At 38.4% G+C, this 21,189-nt stretch overlaps 2 protein-coding genes across 2 annotated transcripts; both read left to right on the forward strand.

Annotated features, from left to right (window-relative positions):
• Positions 442–1,080, forward strand: LOC100860930 (keratin-associated protein 6-1). The gene has a single exon (XM_005674699.3). It carries the CDS (start codon positions 521–523, stop codon positions 770–772), a length of 252 nt encoding a protein of 83 aa, XP_005674756.2. The 5' UTR covers positions 442–520; the 3' UTR covers positions 773–1,080.
• LOC108636735 (keratin-associated protein 6-1-like) lies at positions 8,680–9,277 on the forward strand. Its single transcript, XM_018053338.1, has one exon. The coding sequence runs from the start codon at positions 8,748–8,750 to the stop codon at positions 8,997–8,999; it is 252 nt and encodes an 83-aa protein (XP_017908827.1). The 5' UTR covers positions 8,680–8,747; the 3' UTR covers positions 9,000–9,277.

A 21,189-nucleotide genomic window follows, 5' to 3' on the forward strand; every position in this document is an offset into this window, starting at 1 on the left:
ACATGAAAGATCCATTATGGGTTTGCTGAGAAAAGGCACTGAATTACTGGAAAGAAACAACAACAACAACAACAATTTAGAGCATAATTTAAGATTCAAAGGAATTTTTTTGGTATGAAGTGTTACAAAATAAAAACCCTAATGGGGTCCAATAACTAACATATCTTCTTTTCATGATATAAAGAATGGTTCTAAGAAGTTAAAATGAACATGTAATCTGGGTCAGGACTGTGTAGGTGTGAGTGTATGTCTCTTCTCATCCAAACGCTCAATTAAATAAAAGGAATCCAAACTGAGATGTCAACTTGGCAAGTCTGCTGAATTTCTCTGAGGTTTCATCTTTGGTTGTGAACAACAAACTAATTAGATCAGTCATAAAGTTAGCCAATGGCATGAAGGTGTGGTGAGTCACACCCACACTGAGGGCATATAAAAGGCCCTCTGCAGGGAGAAATGTCCACACTCAAGTGACACTTCTACTCTCATTCTCTACCCGAGAACAACCTCAACAACCAACACCATGTGTGGCTACTACGGAAACTACTATGGCGGCCTCGGCTGTGGAAGCTACGGCTATGGAGGCCTGGGCTGTGGCTATGGCTCCTGCTACGGCTCTGGCTTCCGCAGGCTGGGCTGCGGCTATGGCTGTGGCTATGGCTATGGCTCCCGCTCTCTCTGTGGAAGTGGCTATGGCTGTGGCTCCCGCCCTCTCTATGGCTGTGGCTATGGATGTGGCTCTGGCTATGGCTCTGGCTTTGGCTACTACTATTGAGGACGCCACAGAAGACTCTCATTCTCTACACCTGGACACCAGGATTCACCAGCTCAGAAGCCCTCATGTTCTGTGCCTTTTTCCCTGGGTGATGCTTATCCCACAGCATGGACGTTTAGTATGGACTATTCCTAGCCTACCTTTTAACCTACATTCTCTGAATTTACATCATTGAGTGACATAAAGTGAAGTGCACCTTGACCTCAGAGTTCTGCTTTCCTCAAGATGATGATGCCATAGTAACTGACTTGATGCCTTCCATGCTGTCTTTGTCTTCCCCCAATAAACTTGTTCAATGCAAATAGCAATTCTGGTTTTTACGTCAGTTATTTGATATGCAATATTACTTACAGACACTTTTTGGCAGGATTCTATTCTTTGTGTTTGTACAATTGAGGGGCTCAGCACTGACTGTTGGTGGGAGGCCTTCGCTGGCTGACTGTTGGAGGCCAGCCTCAGCTCCAGGAGGCTGGCTGTAATTCCTTGCCATGTGTGCTGTGTTTTGTGCTTAGTCGCTCAGTCATGTCTGACTCTTTGTGACCCCATGGACTATATAGCCCACAGGGATCCTCTGTCCATGGGGATTCTCCAGGCAAGAATACTGGAGTGGGTTGCCGTACCCTCCTCCAGGGGATCTTCCCAACCCAGGGATTGAACATAGATCTCCTGTATTTCAGGTGGAGTCTTCACTGGCTAAGCCACCTCCTTGCCAGATTGGTTCCAAATATGGCTGTGTGCCTTCTCAAGGCTTGGAAAGGTGAGAAAGTTACTCTAGCAAGATGGGTTCTACAATGCCATACAATTTTATGTATCAGAAACACATACACACGATCACATGCATTTTATTAACTTGTTCATTATATTTCATTGTTAGGAGTAAATAACAAGTCCTGTCCATTCTCAAGAGGAGAGCATAACTAAGGCATTAATATCAAAAGGTAAAAATCATGGAGGCAACTTAGTCTGTCTATCACTGATATCAATGGAAGTTTTGTTCATTTTCAGTGCTGTCAAATAATTTGTAGAACACAAAGTTATTATATCTCTGAAGATTTGGTAGAATTTTCCCCAAATAATTATCTGAACTAGAATAATTTGTGTTAGTCAGTTCAGTCGCTCAGTCATGTCCGACTCTTTGTGACCCCATGAACTGCAGCATGCCAAACCTCCCTGTTCATCGCCAACTCCTGGAGTTTACTCAAACTCATGTCCATTGAGTCGGTGTTGCCATCTAACCATCTCAGCCTCTGTCTTCCCCTTCTCCTCCTGCCTTCAATCTTTCCCAGCATCAGAGTCTTTCCTAATGAGTCAGTTCTTTGCATCAGGTGGGCAAAGTATTGGCATTTCAGCTTCAGCATCAGTCCTTCCAATGAATATTCAGGACTGATATCCTTTAGGATGGACTGATTAGATCTCCTTGCAGTCCAAGCGACTTCTCCAACACCACAGTTCAAAAGCATCAATTCTTCAGTGCTCAGCTTTCTTTATAGTCCAACTCTCACATCCATACATGACTACCAGAAGAACCATAGCTTTGACTACACGGATCTTTGTTGCAAAGTAATGTTTCTGCTTTTTAATATGCTGTTTAGGTAGGTCATAATTTGTGTAGCATTTAAATAATGCTTATCTTTTTTCTTTGTTTCTTCCATTATACTCAATTTCTTTATAATTTCTGAAGGTTATAAGTTTGGTATTTTGTATCCCCCTTGGAAATTATCCATGGTATCTAAGTTTTCAAATTTATATGCATAAAGATGCATATTATTTTTAAAAATCCTTGTTTCATTCTTTTTTCTTATTTTGCATATGCTTTTTTCTTCATAGTGTTTAGTACTATGAAACACTTCATAGTACATTTTTTTCATAGTGTTTAGTGCTTTTTTTCATAGTGTTTAGTACTATGGATTTTTTTCTAATTATTACTTGAAATTTTCTTGCAGATTCTGTTAGGTACTACTATCATTATCATTTTTATTTTGAAATTCTATCTCAGATTATAATTCTCTTCTGCCTGAGAGTTTTTTAATCAACAATTTATTCTCCAAGTATAAATAGCATTGCAAATTTCTCTCTGCATAGCAGTCAGAAAATGTTTTCTGCAATATTTTTATATTTAAAACATACTAACTTTTTCTTTACAATCAATTTTTGGTATTTTCTGTGGAAGCTTGAGAAGAAGCTTTATTTTCCATCATCAGTATATAGATGAATATACACCCATAGAAGCTACCTTGTTAGCTACATTTTTAGGTCTTCTTTCTTTTCAATCAGTGTTTTTATTTTTTTAACTATTTTATCTGTCTGCCTGAGAGTGATAAGTTAAAGTTGTTCATTATTATTATTGTGAATCTATCTAAGTCTTTATCTCTCCCTGATAGATAGGTAGGCCAATATATATGCATTTTTCTTAAAGATGGTTTCTGTTTTTAGCACATAAGTAAAATACTCAGATGTGTAATATACCTTTTGTTAGGTTATTGCTTTGGGGAAAAACACTGGAGTTGAAAATAAATCTCACTACGCTACTACTCTGCCAAAAGACACACAGTACATGGACTGGTGGAATTTTTTCTGTACTTTTAGGCAGCAATGGCTAACGGAAGCACCAGTCACACAAGATAAACTAAACAGACCAAATAACTTTGCAATAACTCTGAACGTTATGAATCATAGCTCACGACATCCATGTGGTAACCTGAACAGGATGAGTTCAAGTACATGATGTCAGTGAGGAGAAGAACCAGCAATAACATAAACTTTAGAAGAAAAGTGAGATCTTCCCAGAAGCATACTCAAGTACCAAATATAAAGAAAGAAGGGGGGCTTCCCTGGTGGCTCAGTGGTAAAGACTTTGCCTGACAGTGCAAGAGAAACAGGTTCAATCCCCAGTCTGGGAGGATCCCATGTGCCATAGAGCAGCTAGGTCCATGTGCCACGACTGTAGAGCCTGTGCTCTAGAGCCTGGAAGCTGCAACTACTGAGTCCACGTGCTGCAACTACTGCGCTATAGACTGTTCTCCACAACAAGAGAAGCCACTGCAATGAGACTAACGAAGACCGCCATGTTTGTCAGGAAGCATTTAACACGAGGCTTCCTGCGTGCTGTTTTGGATCTGTCATGAATCCTGTGTCCCTGAATATTCAGGAATTAAGTGGAGTAGCAAACTACTCCTGGGGGCTTAGGAATGCATGCATTTCCTTCATTGGTTTTTCCATACGGTGATAAGTAACTATTTATGACCCTCTTCCTTTTTATGAACCATATGGTAAAAGTGATTATTTACAACCCTTTCTCTTTGATATGGATCGCCTTATGTTTTCCTTGATAATTTGTAAGTCTGGACTTTTGATTTTTATCTTTGCTGAAAATAGCTACCTCGTAAGACAGTATATATACTCACACAATGTTGAATAAAACACTTTTGCTCCATCAGAGCTTGGGTCCCCATCTCTCTCTCTCTCTCTCTCTCTCTCTCTCTCTCTTTCTCTCGCTCTCTCTCTCAGGCTAATTCTCTGGAGTGCAGAGTCTCACTGAGCTCATTTTCTTGCCCGGGGTTCTAAGAAGCTCTGGTGAAGGTGCACTGTGCCTTCACCCCCTAAAGAGGGCGCCTGGTGCCTTCATGAGCAGTGCAAGCCCCATACCAGGGGCTTTATTGGTGTTCTGTGTTAACCAAGGAATATCAGCCTTTTTCTCTCTCCTTTACTTTCTTATCATCAACTCCGGACCACCAGGTTCCAGTCCATTAAAGGACCTCAACAATGTTCACTATTATCACTGCGAATTTATCAATGCAGGGAACACTAGCCCCCACTTGCCACAACTAGAAAGTAGCCAGTGCAGCAACAAGGACCCAGCAACAGTCAAAAATAAATAAAGAAAATTATTTTTAAAAAGGAAAGAAAGATATACTAAAGAAATAACATGAAGTGGTAAGAAGAGAGATAGTTCTTTGCCAGTATCCTTAACCAAAGTGTGGATGTTCCAAAGATGAAGTTTTGGGGTAATCAAGGTAGATAACAGTAGCTTCTGAATATGCTCACAAAAACTCATAGTAGAAAAACACTGGTTGGATGTAACTTTTAATCCACACATATATATTGTCAACTAAAAATAGTGAAAGATATCTCACACACAACACACAAACACACACACATACACAGAATCATGGGAAATCCACATCAATAAATATGCATGAAAATATTGTAGGTGTGAAAAACAGAATACTTTTGAGGAAAAATCAGTTTAGATATTTTCCTAAATGAAAATGGAATCTCACGGACAGAAAAGTCAGACAAGTACAGTCCATGGGGTTGCAAAAGTTGTGCATGGCTGAGCAACCAGCACACACACACAAGATTGTTTGTATTCAACTATATAATAATGGGCTTCCCAGGTGGTGCTAGTGGTAAAGACCCCATCTGACAATGCAGGAGATATAAGAGACACTGGTTCAATCCTTGGGTTGGGAAGATTCCCCTGGAGGAGGGCGTGACAACCCACTCCACTATCTTTGCCTGGAGAGAAGCATGAACAGAGGAGCCTGGTCAGCTACAATCTATAGAGTTGCAAAGAGTCAGATATGACTGAAGCAACTTAGGATGCTGCTGCTGCTGCTGCTGCTGCTAAGTCCCTTCAGTCGTGTCTGACTCAGTGTGACCCCATAGACGGCAGCCCACCAGGCTCCTCTGTCCCTGGGATTCTCCAGGCAAGAACACTGGAGTAGGTTGCCATTGCCTTCTCCAATGCATGAAAGTTAAAAATGAAAGGGAAGTTGCTCAGTTGGGTCCGACTCTTTGCTACCCCATGGACTGCACCCTACCAGGCTCCTCTGTCCATGGGATTTTCCAGGCAAGAGTGCTGGAGTGGCAACTTAGGATACATACATATAATAATAACATAGAAAAAATGAATATTTTTAAATTATTGGAAACAGGCAATTCAATCAAAAAGGTCTGATGTTACATGGTTGCTTAGATGTGGTTGTCATTGTTTTATAGACAAAAAAAAATCCTTAATATAATTAATGCTGGATGTGTTATGATGCCTCTATTCATAATAGAATATCTTGCACTGATGAGCAGCCTAGAATTTCTCAGAAGAATCCAGAAGACCAGTATCTTCCATAGCATCATAGATGGTAACAGGTGTATCCACAACCACTGTAGTCACATCCATAGCCATACCTCAGGCTGCCACAGCCACCATAGTAGTTGCTTTAGAAGCTCATGATGTGAGGTGGAGAAGGCTTAATTGAAGAGCAGATTCAGTTTTAAGAGTTCTGTTTAAAATCTGTTGCAATGCCTTATAGGCTTCCCAGGTGGCGTTAGTGGTAAAGAACCTGCCTGCCAATGCAGGAGACATAAGAGAGGTGGGCTTGATCCCTGGGTGGGGAAGATCCCCTAGAAGAGGGCAAGGCAAACCAATATCAATTGAGTGGTATGTGGGGCAAACCACAGGCATTGTTGGACTCATATTCAAGCTAAATGGCATTGAGACTATCTCAAAGATTCCTCATAACCAATGTATTCAAGCCCAAACAACTCTGCTCTGTGTCACGACACCTATCAGTAAATCAAATGCCTTAAATGAGAGATTCTTCTAATTTGATGGCTTATTGATTCCAGATGACAAATTTAAACTATGTTACTATCAGCATGCGATCATATAATCCATATAGATTCCACCTGTTGAAAATCTTATTTTAGCAATACTTTCAACTTTATCTGCATATGTGCAGTCTTGGGAATAAAATTGTGGCTTCAAAATGGTAGGAAACTAAGGACAATTCGTGGAGAAGATAAGGAGAAGACATAGAGAAGACACTGCTGTGTCAATAGCTCGTCATGTCTGACGCTTTGCAGCCCCATGGACTGCAGCCTGCCAGGCTCCTCTGTCTATGAAATTCTCCAGGCAAGGATACTGGAGTAGGTAGCCATTTTTCTCCAGGGGATCTTCCCAATCCAGGGATTAAACATGGGCCTCCTGCCTTTCAAGCAGATTCTTTACCATCTGAGCCACCAGGGAAGCCAATGGCAGAGTTTAATTCTAAATCCTTGAGTACCTAATACATTCTAATAAATTTGTGAAGCAATATTATTCACTTTAATTTATACCTACATATAGCTGCATCTGTCATTTTGTAAATGATCAAACGTCATGGTAGAGTCCCTGACATTTAAATCCATTAACCACTGCTACCTATTAAATGTTGCTATCAAAATAATAATGTCTTTTATGACTATCTTAATCAAACACTCCTCCCCATCCAAGAAAAAAAAAGCAGTTAATTATAGCCTTTTTATTTATTTATTTTTTTTTGAGTGAGGCAATTCAGTCATACCAATTTCAGGTGATGTTCTAAGAACTTTGATAGCCTAGAGGAAGAATGATCATTAGGTTATTTAAATTAGTTTTTTCCTAGAAACTTATTTTAATTTATCACTTGATTGGTTCTGCATTTTAAAATAGTTGATGCTACTTTTATTTCTCTATGGGAAATTTGAAAAAGATATAGTGAAGATGTTTTGTAAGTCTAATATCATCACCCAGCAAATGGTGAAAAAAAGTAATAATATTCTGTCTATTTTACAAAAATGACCCTACCGAACACACACATGGAAAGGACACTCCAAAGCATATGTTTATTTTCTGATTAGATGAATGTATTTGATCAGATCTTCAGTATTAAGCCATTCTGTTTCACTAAAAAGCAATTTTTGACTCATCAGATATACTCAAGATAGATGAACTGAAAATATTTTCAAATCCTATGGCTTCATTCTTGTGATTGCTCGAGGAGAACTGGCTGAAATTAGGGGTGTGTTCAAAATCATGCATTCTCTGTCCCTTTCTAAAGTTTTGAGAATATATGTATAACCGTTTTGACTCAGAAATACCATTAGAAAAGTAAAAATCTACTGATAGGTTTCTTTTCACATGGATGGGTGGATAATGACACCTCCCCATATGTCTTCTCTTAAAGAAGGTGCATTTTACATTTTAATTGTGATGTACAACTATTTACACTTTTCTGTTGCCTCCCAATGAGGTGGAGAATCACACTAACTTGAATTAAGACAGCAGTGATACTAGGGCTTTACAAGAGAACTCAGTGTGACTGGTTACAAAGAGAATAATGATCAGATACCTTGATGAAAGAACAGACCTGTGTCTAATCCACTATACATAAATATATGTTGTTTAGTCTATTTTACAGTTACTTAGAATATAACTCAAATATTGATACAGAATAATTTGTTACTGATAAGAAAAATTGGAGAAATTGGATTCCAAGGAATAACTTAAGTTTGTAAAAATTGAATGTAACAATTGAATGTAAGTGAGAATTAGGCTGATTGGCATAAGTAGAAAAGCATAATGCCATTTTGGTCTGACTTGGTTTTTTGGAAGTTTTAATTGGTTGGGTTAATATCAACATCCTGGGGTTGAAAGATACATTATGGTTTCAATATAGAAAAAGAACTGGATATCTGATGAAGATAATTAATTTGAATCAAGAGAAGAAAGATAAATACATGAGTCAAAAGGAGTGTGATGTTTATGAAATATTTAAAAAATCAGGGAAACTAACTGGAACCAAGAGCAAATAAGACTGAGTCTTAGCAATATAATCTTTTTTAACATAAAGGAAGGTTCGAGGAGGTTAAAAGAACATATAATTTGGGGCGGGCAAATGTAGGTGTCTCCTTTCATTCAAGTCCTCAGTTGGATTAGAGGAGTCCAAACAGGCCAACAAAACAAGCTTCCTAAATTACTCTGAGGCTTTATCTCATAGTTGAGCGAAAACAAACTAATTAGATCAGTCATAAAGTTAGCCAATGGCATGAAGGTGTGGTGGGTCACACCCACACTGAGGGCATATAAAAGGCCCTCTGCAGGGAGAAATGTCCACACTCAAGTGACACTTCTACTCTCATTCTCTACCCGAGAACAACCTCAACAACCAACACCATGTGTGGCTACTACGGAAACTACTATGGCGGCCTCGGCTGTGGAAGCTACGGCTATGGAGGCCTGGGCTGTGGCTATGGCTCTGGCTACGGCTCTGGCTTCCGCAGGCTGGGCTGTGGCTATGGCTGTGGCTACGGCTATGGCTCCCGCTCTCTCTGCGGAAGTGGCTATGGCTGTGGCTCCCGCCCTCTCTATGGCTGTGGCTATGGATGCGGCTCTGGCTATGGCTCTGGCTTTGGCTACTACTATTGAGGACGCCACGGAAGACTCTCATCCTCTATACCTGGACACCAGGATTCACCAGTTCTGAACACCACGTATGCTGAACCTTGCTGAAGACGTGCCTTTTAATGCCCTCTACATCTGATACACCCATGCTTCCCTTTCTGTATTTAACTCTTAAGAAGAGGAATTGAAATTCATCCTGAGAATTCCCATATAATCCCTTACTATAATAGTGGTCACAGATTCTGTCTTTATATTTTCATGCTGAAGCCATTTCTCTCTTTTCCTAATAAACTTGTTTAATCTGGAAAAATAAACCTTGGCTTCTTTTCATTTAATATGTGATATTCACAGTTTTGGTTTTTCCCTAATTGAATTAAAAAAAATTATCTTATTAAGGAATTTTCTTTTTTTTCTATTTCTACTTCAGTTTTTCTACCAAGTCCTTCAGTTCTTACATCAATTTCAGTTTCGTAGATGTTGGTTTTCTGTTCTAGTTAAGCAATTATTGCATATATTATATCAGGTTATCGCAATAAAGTAATATTTGCCAGTTTAGCTAAGCACTACCTAGAAATACTTTATGTCTAAGTACTTTTATACCAAACCTTTAATCTGTGTGAAGTTTTTTGGAAGATGTGATCATAGATGCATAATTACTGCTTCTAATCTGTGGTTCTAGCACAGTTCCACAATAAGTGTTTCTTATGTTTGTTCAGTTCAAGAAGTAAACAAAGTCAAATCTACCCTGGCCTGCTTCCTCCTAACTTTAACAAACCTTACTGTATTTTAAAATTTTGTGTTTTGAAAAAGACACCATTTCAGAAACTCATGACACATTTTTGTTTAGAGCTATTTCATAGAATTTCTATGTTCTTATTTGTCCTGAGTTATTTCTTTTCTTGGTTTTTGTGTGGCTTCACAGTTTTAATTGGAATTATTTGCCTTTCCAATAATTTTTGTGAGTCATATGTTTGGGAAATTTTTGATTATCTTTTGTTTTGAAATGAGATTTCTAAATCCCAGACATGAGTGAGTTCAACTGCTCTATTTAGTTTAAGGTGAGGGATATGCCTAACTTCATGTTGACAATTTCACAGTTTGAAATTGTTGACCTCCCAAGAATGGAGTAAGATATCTGGAAAGATAAAATCCCTCAACAGAGCTTTTTTTTTTTCCTCTTTAAGTATGCCTGTATGACAATTTGTCTTTCTTATTTACTTTATTCTTAAATTTTGGAATTTCTGTTTAATATTAAGTAACAATTAGATGATTTATACTCCTACATCTCAAGAAACAGTGGATTTACAACTATTTGGCTTGGTTGGTAAAAGCATTCTACATGTATCTAAAATGATGGAGGCATGCCATTATACATTTGTCAAAACCCATAGAATTATAACATGAAGAATGGACCCTGATTTAAACCGCAAACTTCAAGTGATATTAATGTGTCAGTGTAGGTTTAGTTCATAACAAGAACACTACTATGGTGACAGAGGGGAATGTGCTGTGTGTATGTAGAAATTGAATTCATGGAGAGTCTCTGTCCTATCTGCTAAGTTTTGCTGTGAACTTAAAACTACTCTAGAAATATTGCTTATTAATTAAGAGTAATGCTATGGCACATAATGCACTCATTGTCTGACCAGAAAAGTAAACATCAGTTCCTCCTAAGAGATGAATAATTTCTGAAAACAAATTCTATGAGAACTTGTTTCACAACTGTTTATATTGGGAGCATTGGGTTATATGGCAGACAGTATCTCCCACAATCATTTTAACCAATTACGAAACTATCTGCTGAATGATTACTTTGTTAACTATTATTTAGTCATATCCCCTTCTGGTCCATGAATTTATGCAATATGTAAGACTTATCTCTCAAAATAAAATGGCTTTCACATTATTTTAACAAGTGGTCATTAAAACATAATCCTCAAATGTATGATAACCAATTGATGGAATCTAGGGATGATGATTTGAAGCAACTGACATTTTCTGTAGGGAAAAATTTAAATTATTTGATACCATTATGATTTCTTAACAGTTATTATCTATAAGACTTCAATATTAACCATGATGAGGGGTCTAGTTTATAGATATACACTTATCAGTAAAAATAAAGAGAAAATACATTTAAAAATGCATGGTAAATGAATAAATAATTGCATCTGACCTTACTATTTTAGGAAAACATTCTCTATTATATTAAAAGTCTATTTTAAAAATTAATTTAATTACTTACCAAAGCAGATAAGTTGAATGAATTACAAAAATTTTGTATTCTGAATTATAGGGGAAGGTTAACTGAAATGCAGGTGGTTTCCTGTCCTGAAAACCATTGTTGCATAACCAATTCCTCTATGCTTGTAAATCATATGAAGAGATTTGTAACAACCATCTTGGAACACAGAATAGGAATGTAATGTCAATACCTTGGTCATTGATTACAGATGTGTCCATAATTACACATTATTCCTGGATCATCCCAGAGACATCATATCCTATTTTTTTTTTTTTTTTTGGACAATAACAAGATTTTCTTGGCTTTGCTGTGCCTCCTAGTAGTCTGAATTATCATAATGAAAAGAAATTACATAAAATGATATTTAAATGATTATTTAAGAGAGTTCCGTGGACTTGATAAAAATAGATTATCTATTTAACATTGTGTGTCTTTACAAATGAACTTATCTTTGTCTAAGACATTGATAAAATCAAATATCTGAAGAAAAAATTTCAGTTCATCAGAGTATTAACTGATTATTTTGTATCTCCAAATTTGACCAAATCTTTCTGTTGACTAGAAAGAGATTACCAAAAAAAAAAAAAAAAAAAGAAAAAGTCTTGCCTTGTGAAACACTGACATTGCATATACTATAAGCCCATAATTGGCAGCAGTTCACAAATGTCTTAAAAGTTTAAAAAATGGTATATATTGAAAATGACAATTGAAAGAAGTTTCAATAAAATGTAATCCATTACTGTATTACCATTCTTTTGGGTAGGGTCTGAATAGAAATTTGAATTCATAGGAATAACCATTTTTAGTGATATGAAAAAGAATTAGGCATATAAAAATTAAAAAAATAATTTGTTAATATAAAAATCCAAAAGATACTGTTGGCTCAACCTTTTTATAGAAAAATTTAATAAGCTGGCTCTTTGTTAATTGCATCACAGAGATGAGTGACAGTTGGGATTTTCTATGCTGTATTCTTTCATAGAAGAAAAAACTAAAGTCCTAAAGAGGAAAAATTGTTTTGAAGTAAAATAGAAGCAAAACTCATTGGTTAAAAATGAATACTTTTGGTTATAGCAAGATAAGGAGAAGAATATAGAATTTATTTTGTGCCAAGAGAGAGTCAAAATGGGCCTCCTACAAATGCTACTTCTTGAAATGATGCATGTTTATTGAAGTTAAAAAAAAGACGTAGTGTAATGAAGGAATTTATATGTACAGCCATCTCCTCTATTATTGGCACTGAATTGTTTCAGAAGAGTCCCAAGTAGCTGAATAAAACAAGCTTCTTAATACCTCTGAGGCTTTATCTTATGGTTGAGAAACATGGAACTAGTTAGATTAGTCATAAAATGTGCCAATGGCATGATACATGTGGTGGTTCCCACCCGCCTTGATGGCATATAAAAGGCCTTCTGCAGGGGTGTTGTTTACACTGAAAGGACACTTCCACATCCTTCTCTACTGCAGGGCAATCTTAACAACCAACACCATGTGTGTCTACTACAGAAACTGCTATGGGGGCCGTGGCTGTGGAATTTGTTCCTCTGGGAGCCTAATCTGTGGCTGTGGCTCCCACTCTTTCTGTGGATATGGCTACTGATGGCCCAGCTACTCTTATTGAGGACACCATAGGATTTTTTTTTAATCTCAGATGCATATAACATCATGATTCACCAGACATGAATCCCACATCCTGTGTCACTACACTGTGCTGTGCTGTGCTGAGTCATGTCAAACTCTTTGCAATCCCATGGACTGCAGCCCACCAGGCTCCTCTGTCCATGGGATTTCCCAGGCAAGAATACTGTGAGTGGGCTGCCATTTCCTTCTCCAGGGGATCTTCCTGACCCAGGGATCCAACCCACATCTCTTGCATCTCCTGCCTTGGTAGATGGATTCTTTACCACTGAGCCACCTGCTCATAAACCAACTCATATTTTGCAAGAATACAAACAAAAGGGAACCTTAAATGCATTGGAATGGAAGGTTTTTGAGAGGAGGCAAATTAAAAATGGATATGGTAATAAAAGAGGATAATTTTTAAAAATTATTATTTTAAATTATTTAAATTAGTATTTTAAATTATTATTATTCAAATAATAATTGTTTAACTATTTTAAATTATTATTATTTAAATAATAATTAACTATTTAAAATTATTATTATTATTGAAAAACACAAGATAAGACATTGATCAGTGATATCTTATACCAAGAACTGTGTTATTAATTCAATCTTCTGTAAACAAAAAAGTGAAACTGAAAGTCATTCAGTCATGTCCAACTCTTTGCCATGCCATGAACTATACAGTCCATGGAATTCTCCAGGATAGAATACTGGACTCGGTAGCCTTTCCCTTCTCCAGGGGATCTCCCCAACCTAGGAACTGAGCACAGGTGTTCCACATTGCAGGCAGATTCTTTACCAGCTGAGCCACTGTACCTGAGGCCCTCATATAAATGACAAAACTAATGACGGGATGAAGAGAGGAGATGGCATTGCTGGAGTTCAGGGGTCCAAGGTTTCCCTCTAGAAGCTGGAAAAGTGGGCCTGAAAGTAGGAGCTGGAGGTAGAGAGAGTGAAGAAACATCCTGGCTTCCTGGTGTCCTCCAATTTCTCACCTCAGATGGGCCACATCCAGTCAGAAGGCAGTGAATATGGGAGCTTGACAACAAAAGCCCACAGGGATCAACTCCCCATGGCATAGGGCAGAGCTTAGGAAGGGCTGCAACAGGTTCTGAGATCAAATGGGTCAAGGATTAACTTGTAAGCAAGAACACATTCAGGCTCCAATACTAAATGCCCACTGTAGGTTGAGATAAACCTTATGCCATAGACTCCTGATGTGATTTGCCAATTACCTGCAATCTGGTTACTACCATCTGGATCTAAAACCCACAGTCATTTATCCCCATGCTTTGCCTCATGAGAAGTGAGAGAATGTGATATCCACCTATTTCATGTGGATTCACATTTCAGTGTGAGTTTCTTGTTTCCCTTTACCAGAGTGAAGCAGTCTTTGGGCTACATTGATCACTTTCATGTATTCTGCTTTAGACTGTTTTCAATAAATCTGGTAATTCTGAAATAAAAATCTTGGTTTTCTTGCCACTTATTGCATATAATAGAATTTTTAAAAAATGTTGCAACTATGTATTTATTTTTTTAATTTAAATTTATTTATTTTAATTATTAACTGCTGCTAAGTCACTTCAGTCATGTCTGACTCTGCGACCCCATAGACGGCAGCCCACCAGGCTCCCCCGTCCCTGGGATTCTCCAGGCAAGAACACTGGAGTGGGTTGCCATTTCCTTCTCCAATGCATGGAGTGAAAAGTGGAAGTGAAGTCTCTCAGTCGTGTCCAACTCTTACCGACCCCATGGACTGAAGCCCACCAGGCTCTTCCGTCCATGGGATTTTCCAGGGAAGAGTACTGGAGTGGGGTGCCATTGCCTTCTCTGAATATTAACTATCTTGATTCAAAAAAGTACTGTTACTTTTTATGACATATGGTCTCTTGATATTTCAACCTCAGCTGCTCTGCCGGTTCTAGGTTTGTGATTTTTAAAAATTATTTTAATGCTGTAAATTTCCTCCTTTGTTAAAGAGGGGATCATGTTTTTGCTGCTGGGAATTCTCAGATTAAATGAGATAACGTCAATCAGTTTAGAATCAGTCGCTCAGTCATGTCCAACTCTCTGCAACACCATGAATAGCAGCATGCCAGGCCTCCCTGTCCATCACCAACTCCCAGAGTTCATGCAAACTCACGTTCATCGAGTCAGTGATGCCATCCAGCCATCTCATCCTCTGGCGTCCCCTTTTCCTCCTGCCCCCAATCCCTCCCAGCATCAGAGTCTTTGCCAATGAGTCAACTCTTCGCATGAGGTGGCCAAAGTACTGGAGTTTCAGCTTTAGCATCAGTCCTTCCAATGAACACCCAGGACTGATCTCCTTTAGAATGGACTGGTTGCATTTCCTTGCAGTCCAAGGGACTCTCAAGAGTCTTCTCCAACACCACAGTTCAAAAGCATCAATTTTTTGGCACTCAGATTTCTTCACAGTCCAACTCTCACTTCCATACGTGACCACCGGAAAAACCATAGCCTTGATTAGATGGACCTTTGTTGGCAAAGTAATGTCTCTGCTTTTGAATATGCTATCTAAGTTGGTTATAACTTTCCTTCTGAGGAGTACGCGTCTTTTGATTTCATGGCTTAGCATATAGTAAATATTCTGCATATTTTAGCTTCACAAACCATGAACTACAAAGTTTCACACCTTTCCAAATTTTCTTTCTATGCTTTATTTTTCAATTAAACAGACAGAAATTTGCTCATTTGGTTCTGTGATTCACTCGAGCTCTGTAATTTTGAAAAACGTATGGTTTTGTGGTACAACCACCACAACCACAAAGGCATAACAGTGCCATCACTTTCCCCATAAAATCTCTCATGCTTTTTAAAAATTCCTTTGCAGTCAATCCTTCCCTCACACTCCTAAACCCTGTAAGTAACTGCTGTTTCTAAATTCCTATACTTTAGCCTTTTCCAGAAGATCACAGAGTGCTGGGGGTCCCCAAGGGCACTTGCATTGTTGAGATTTGCTAGAAGGGCTCATGAGATTAAGCATATAATTGCGCCCATGGGCAAGATTTATTACAACAAAGTATTAAGGGTACACAGCTGGATCACATAGAAAAGAGATCCAGGAAGATTCAGGAGGCATTCGTGTGCTTAACCTGTGTACTAATTTGTGTGCTCTTTTTGTCCATGAGGATCCATACAGAGATTAACCTTCTCCTAACAAGAGAAATAAACCATTATATATATATGACTTTTCTGCCCAAATTTTTAACTGGGCATAGATCAAAAGTTCAGTTCAATACCTTAGTTATGTCCGACTTGTTGTGACCCCATGGACTGCAGCACGACAGGCCTCCCTGTCCATCCTGAACTCCTAGAGTTTACTCACTCATGTCCATTGAGCTGATGATGCCATCCAACCATCTCATCCTCTGTTGTCCTCCTGGCTTCAGTCTTTCTCAGCATCCCCAACCATCTCATCCTCTTCTCCTCCTGGCTTCAATCTTTCTGAGCATCACAGTCCTTTCAAAGGAGACAGCTCTTTGCATCAGGTGGCCAATGTATTGCACTTTTAGCTTTAGCATCAGTCCTTCCAATGAATATTCAGGACTGATTTCCTATAGGATGGACTGATTGGATCTCCTTGCTGTCCAAAAGATTCTCAAGACTCTTCTCTAACACCACAGTTCAAAAGCATCAATTCTTGAGTACTCAGCTGTCTTTATAATCCAACTCTCACATCCATACATGACTACTGGAAAAACCATAGCTTTGACTAGATGGAACTTTGTTGACAAAGTAAAGTCTCTGTGTTTTTATAATGCTGTCTTGGTTGGTCAAAATTTTACTTCCAAGGAGCAAGCATCTTTTAATTTCATGGCTGTGGTCACCATCTACAGAGATTTTGGAGCCCCCCAAATTAAAATCTGTCACTGTTTCCCCATGGACTTCCCATGGAGTGATGGGGCCAGATGCCATGATCTTAGTTTTCTGAATGTTGAATTTTAAGCCAACTTTTTCACTCTCCTCTTTCACTTTCATCAAGAAGCTCTTTAGTTCTTCTTCATTTTCTGCCATAAGGGAGGTGCCATCTGCATATCTGAGGTCATTAATATTTCTCCTGGCAATCTTGGTTCTAGCTTGTGCTTCATCCAGTCCAGCATTTTTCATGATGTACTCTGCACATAAGTTAAATAAGCAGGATGACAATATACAGTCTTGATGTACTCCTTTCCCAATTTGGAACCAGTCTGTTGTTTCATGTCCTGTTCTAACTACTGCTTCTTGACCTGTATACAGATTTCTGAGGAGGCAGGTCAGGTGGTCTGGTATTCCCATCTCTTTCAGAATTTTCCAGTTTGTTGTGGTGCACACAGTCAAAAAGGCAGAAGTAGACTTTTTTTCTGGAACTCTCTTGTTTATTCCATGATCCAGTGGATGCTGGCAATTTGATCTCTGGTTCCTCTGCCTTTTCTATAACCAGCTTGAACATCTGAAATTTCATGGTTCAAGTACTGTTCAGAAGGTTGGCTTGGAGAATTTTGAGCATTTATTAGCATGTGAGATGAGCGCAACTGTGTAGTAGTTTGAGCATTCTTTGGCATTGTCTTTCTTTGGGATCGGAATGAAAACTGATCTTTTCCAGTCCTGTGGCCACTGCTGAGTTTTCCAAATTTGCTGTCATATTGAGTGAAGCACTTTCACAGCATCATCTTTAGGATTTGAAACAGCTCAACTGGAATTCCATCACCTCCACTAGCTTTGTTCATAGTGATGCTTCCTAAAGCCCACTCGACTTTGCATTCCAGGGTGTCTGGCTCTAGGTGAGTGATCACACCATCATGATTATCTGGGTCTTGAATATCTTCTTTGTGCAGTTCTTCTGTGTATTCTTGCCACCTCTTCTTAATGTCTTCTGCTTCTGTTAGGTCCATACCTAAGACATACCATATTGTGCCCATGTTTGCATAACATGTTCCCTTGGTATCTCTAATTTTCTTGGAGATCTCTAGTCTTTTACATTCTATTGTTTCCCTCTATTTCTTTGCATTGATCACTGAGGAAGGCTTTCTTATCTCTCCTTGATATTCTTTTGGACTTGGTATTCAGATGGGTATATCTTTCCTTTTCTCCTTTGCCTTTTGCCTCTCTTCTTTTCATAGCTATTTGTAAGGCCTTCTCAGACAAACATTTTGCCTTTTTGCATTTCTTTTTCTTGGGGATAGTCTTGATCACTGCCTCCTGTATAATGTCAAAGAGGTGCCTGCAAAATTCCAGACCCCTAGAAGGAAAAGCCAACTTCAGCAAATGACTATATTATTTGTACGAGCAGTATAGATGCAGTGAGCCACCTTATCAGTTAGGGATTGATGAGAACTCTGTTGAAATCTAATCCTCAGATTTAGTGTCAGGGTGTCACTGATTTTATAGAGTGAGTGAAGACCTGTACATTCCCTGTTTGTTTTTTTAATTCTCTCTCCTTTTTTTCTGAATAGAGTCCAAAAGGTTGTTATTATTTCTTCCTTACATGTTTGATGGGATTTACAGATTAAATTACATAAACCAGCAGTTTTCTTTATTCAGTTCAGTTCACTCGCTCAGTCATGTCCAACTCTCTGCAACCCCATGAATCGCAGCATGCCAGGCCTCTCTGTCCATCACCAACTCCCAGAGTTCACTCAGACTCACGTCCATCGAGTCAGTGATGCCATCCAGCCATCTCATCCTCTGGCGTCCCCTTCTCCTCCTGCCCCCAATCCCTCCCAGCATCAAAGTCTTTTCCAATGAGTCAACTCTTCGCAAGAGGTGGCCAAAGTACTGGAGTTTCAGCTTTAGCATCATTCCTCCCAAAGAAATCCCAGGGCTGATCTCCTTCAGAATGGATTGGTTGGATCTCCTTGAAGTACAAGGGACTCTCAAGAGTCTTCTCCAACACCACAGTTCAAAAGCATCAATTCTTCGGCGCTCAGCCTTCTTCACAGTCCAACTCTCATATCCATACATGACCATAGGAAAAACCATAGCCTTGACTAGACGGACCTTAGTCAGCAAAGTAATGTCTCTGCTTTTGAATATGCTATCTAGGTTGGTCATAACTTTTCTTCCCAGGAGTAAGCATTTTTTAATTTCATGGCTGCAATCACCATCTGCAGTGATTTTGGAGCCCAAAAAAAGAAAGTCTGACACTGTTTCCACTGTTTCCCCATCTATTTCCCAAGAATTGATGGGACCGGATGCCATGATCTTCATTTTCTGAATGTTGAGCTTTAAGCCAACTTTTTCACTGTCCTCTTTCACTTTCATCAAAAGGCTTTTTAGTTCCTCTTCAGTTTCTGCCATAAGGGTGGTGTCATCTGCATATCTGAGGTTATTGATATTTCTCCCAGCAATCTTGATTCCAGCTTGTGTTTCTTCCAGTCCAGCGTTTCTCATGATGTACTCTGCATATAAGTTAAATAAGCAGGGTGTCAATATACAGCCTTGACGTACTCCTTTTCCTATTTGGAACCAGTCTGTTGTTCCATGTCCAGTTCTAACTGTTTCTTTATTAGAATGATTTTAATCAGAAAACATAATTTTCCATTAGGTATTTGGCCATTTAGATGATCTATTTCCTTTTAAGCTAGCTTTGAAACATTTTGCCTTTTAAGCAATAGATCCATTCTATCTAAGTTATTAAATTTATGAGCATGATAATGATATTGTTTTTTTGTTTGTTTGTTTCTTATCTTGGTTATTGTAAAGTCTTAAGTGATACTCCTTCAGAGTATTTAATTCTTACTGTTGTTAAAATGTCTTCTCTTCTTTTTCTTCTTCAGTCTTGCTAGAGGTTTATCAATTTAATTGAACTTTTCATGGAATCAGTTTTTAGTATCATTTATTTTCTCTATTTCTCATTTCAAAATATATTCATCCAGTTATCATCTGTATTATTTCCTTCCTTTCTTTATTGGTGCTTCTTTAGGAATTATTTTTAGAGGAAGCTTAAATTGCTAATTTAGACCTTTCTTCTCTTTTCAGTGTAAAATTGGTTGCTATAAATTTTCCGTAAACACTACTTATTTGCATTTAACAAATTTTGATACGGTCTATTTTCATTTTTATTTAGTTCAAAATATTTTTAGTATTCCCAGAAAATCTCCCTTAAACACACACACACACACACACACACATTTGAAATGATTTATTATACACAATATACAGCTGGATCTGGTTTTGTCAGTTTGATAATCTGTCTTTTATTTGTGTATTTATGTATTTACATATTTACATGTAATTTAATTGTTGACATGACTGGCATTAGTTCTATCATTTTATTAACTGTATCTGGTTTCTAGTTCTCAGTTTCTACTTCTCTGTCTTATTTTGTGTTCACTGAATATATTTACTATCAGACTTTAATTTATCTAGTGCCTTTCTGGCTGAAAGTGAAAGTTTTCTGCTCAGTTGTACACTCTTTGCAAGCCCATATTCTAGGCTCCTCTGTCCATGGAATTCTCCAGGCAAGGATACTGGAGTGGGTGGCCATTCCCTTCTCCAGGTGATATTCCAACCCAGGGATTGAACCTAGGTCTCTTGAATTGCAGGCAGATTCTTTACTGTTTGGTATACCTTTGTAAGTTTTAGAGGTTAGTATAGTGGGAGTTGGACTGTGAAGAAAGCTGAGAACTGAAAACCTGATGCTTTTGAACTGTGGTGCTGGAGAAGACTCTTGAGAGTCCCTTGGACTGCAAGGTGATCCAACCAGTCCATCCTAAAGGAGATCAGTCCTGGGTATTCATTGGAAGGACTGATGCTAAAGCTGAAACTTCAGTACTTTGGCCACCTCATGAGAAGAGTTGACTCATTGGAAAAGACTCTGATGCTGGAAGGGATTAGGGGCAGGAGGAGAAGGGGACGACCGAGGATGAGATGGCTGGATGGCATCACTGACTCGATGGACGTGAGTCTGAGTGAACTCCGGGAGTTGGTGATGGACAGGGAGGCCTGGCATGCTGGATTAATTCGGTCGCAAAGAGTCGGACACGACTGAGCGACTGAACTGAACTGATAGGGATTATAGCTTATACAACTAATCTTTGACAGCATTCTCAGAGCTAATATTTTGCTACTTAAACTAAAAAGCATAAGTTTTAAAAGTTTGTAATTCCCTCTACCATTTGTCTCTTCTTCTTACACTGATGTGTATTATATTGACCTACCTTCAAGCCTCTTCATTCATTACTACAAGTTTTTGCTTTCAGCAATCATGTATACTTTAAAGAATTTAAGAGGCAAAAAATAATTATTTTATTCACACAAATGTTTGCTAATTTTTATGTCTTCCCTTTATTTCTGAAGTACCAAGTATCTGTTTGCTATTATTTTCCTTTAACCTGAAAA

The sequence above is a fragment of the Capra hircus genome, chromosome 1 (genome assembly GCF_001704415.2).
Source record: "Capra hircus breed San Clemente chromosome 1, ASM170441v1, whole genome shotgun sequence".
NCBI lineage: Eukaryota > Metazoa > Chordata > Mammalia > Artiodactyla > Bovidae > Capra > Capra hircus.

Coding starts and splice junctions, on each gene's coding strand:
- LOC100860930 (XM_005674699.3), top strand. CDS start 521: ATGTGTGGCTACTACGGAAACTACTATGGCGGCCTCGGCTGTGGAAGC.
- LOC108636735 (XM_018053338.1), top strand. CDS start 8,748: ATGTGTGGCTACTACGGAAACTACTATGGCGGCCTCGGCTGTGGAAGC.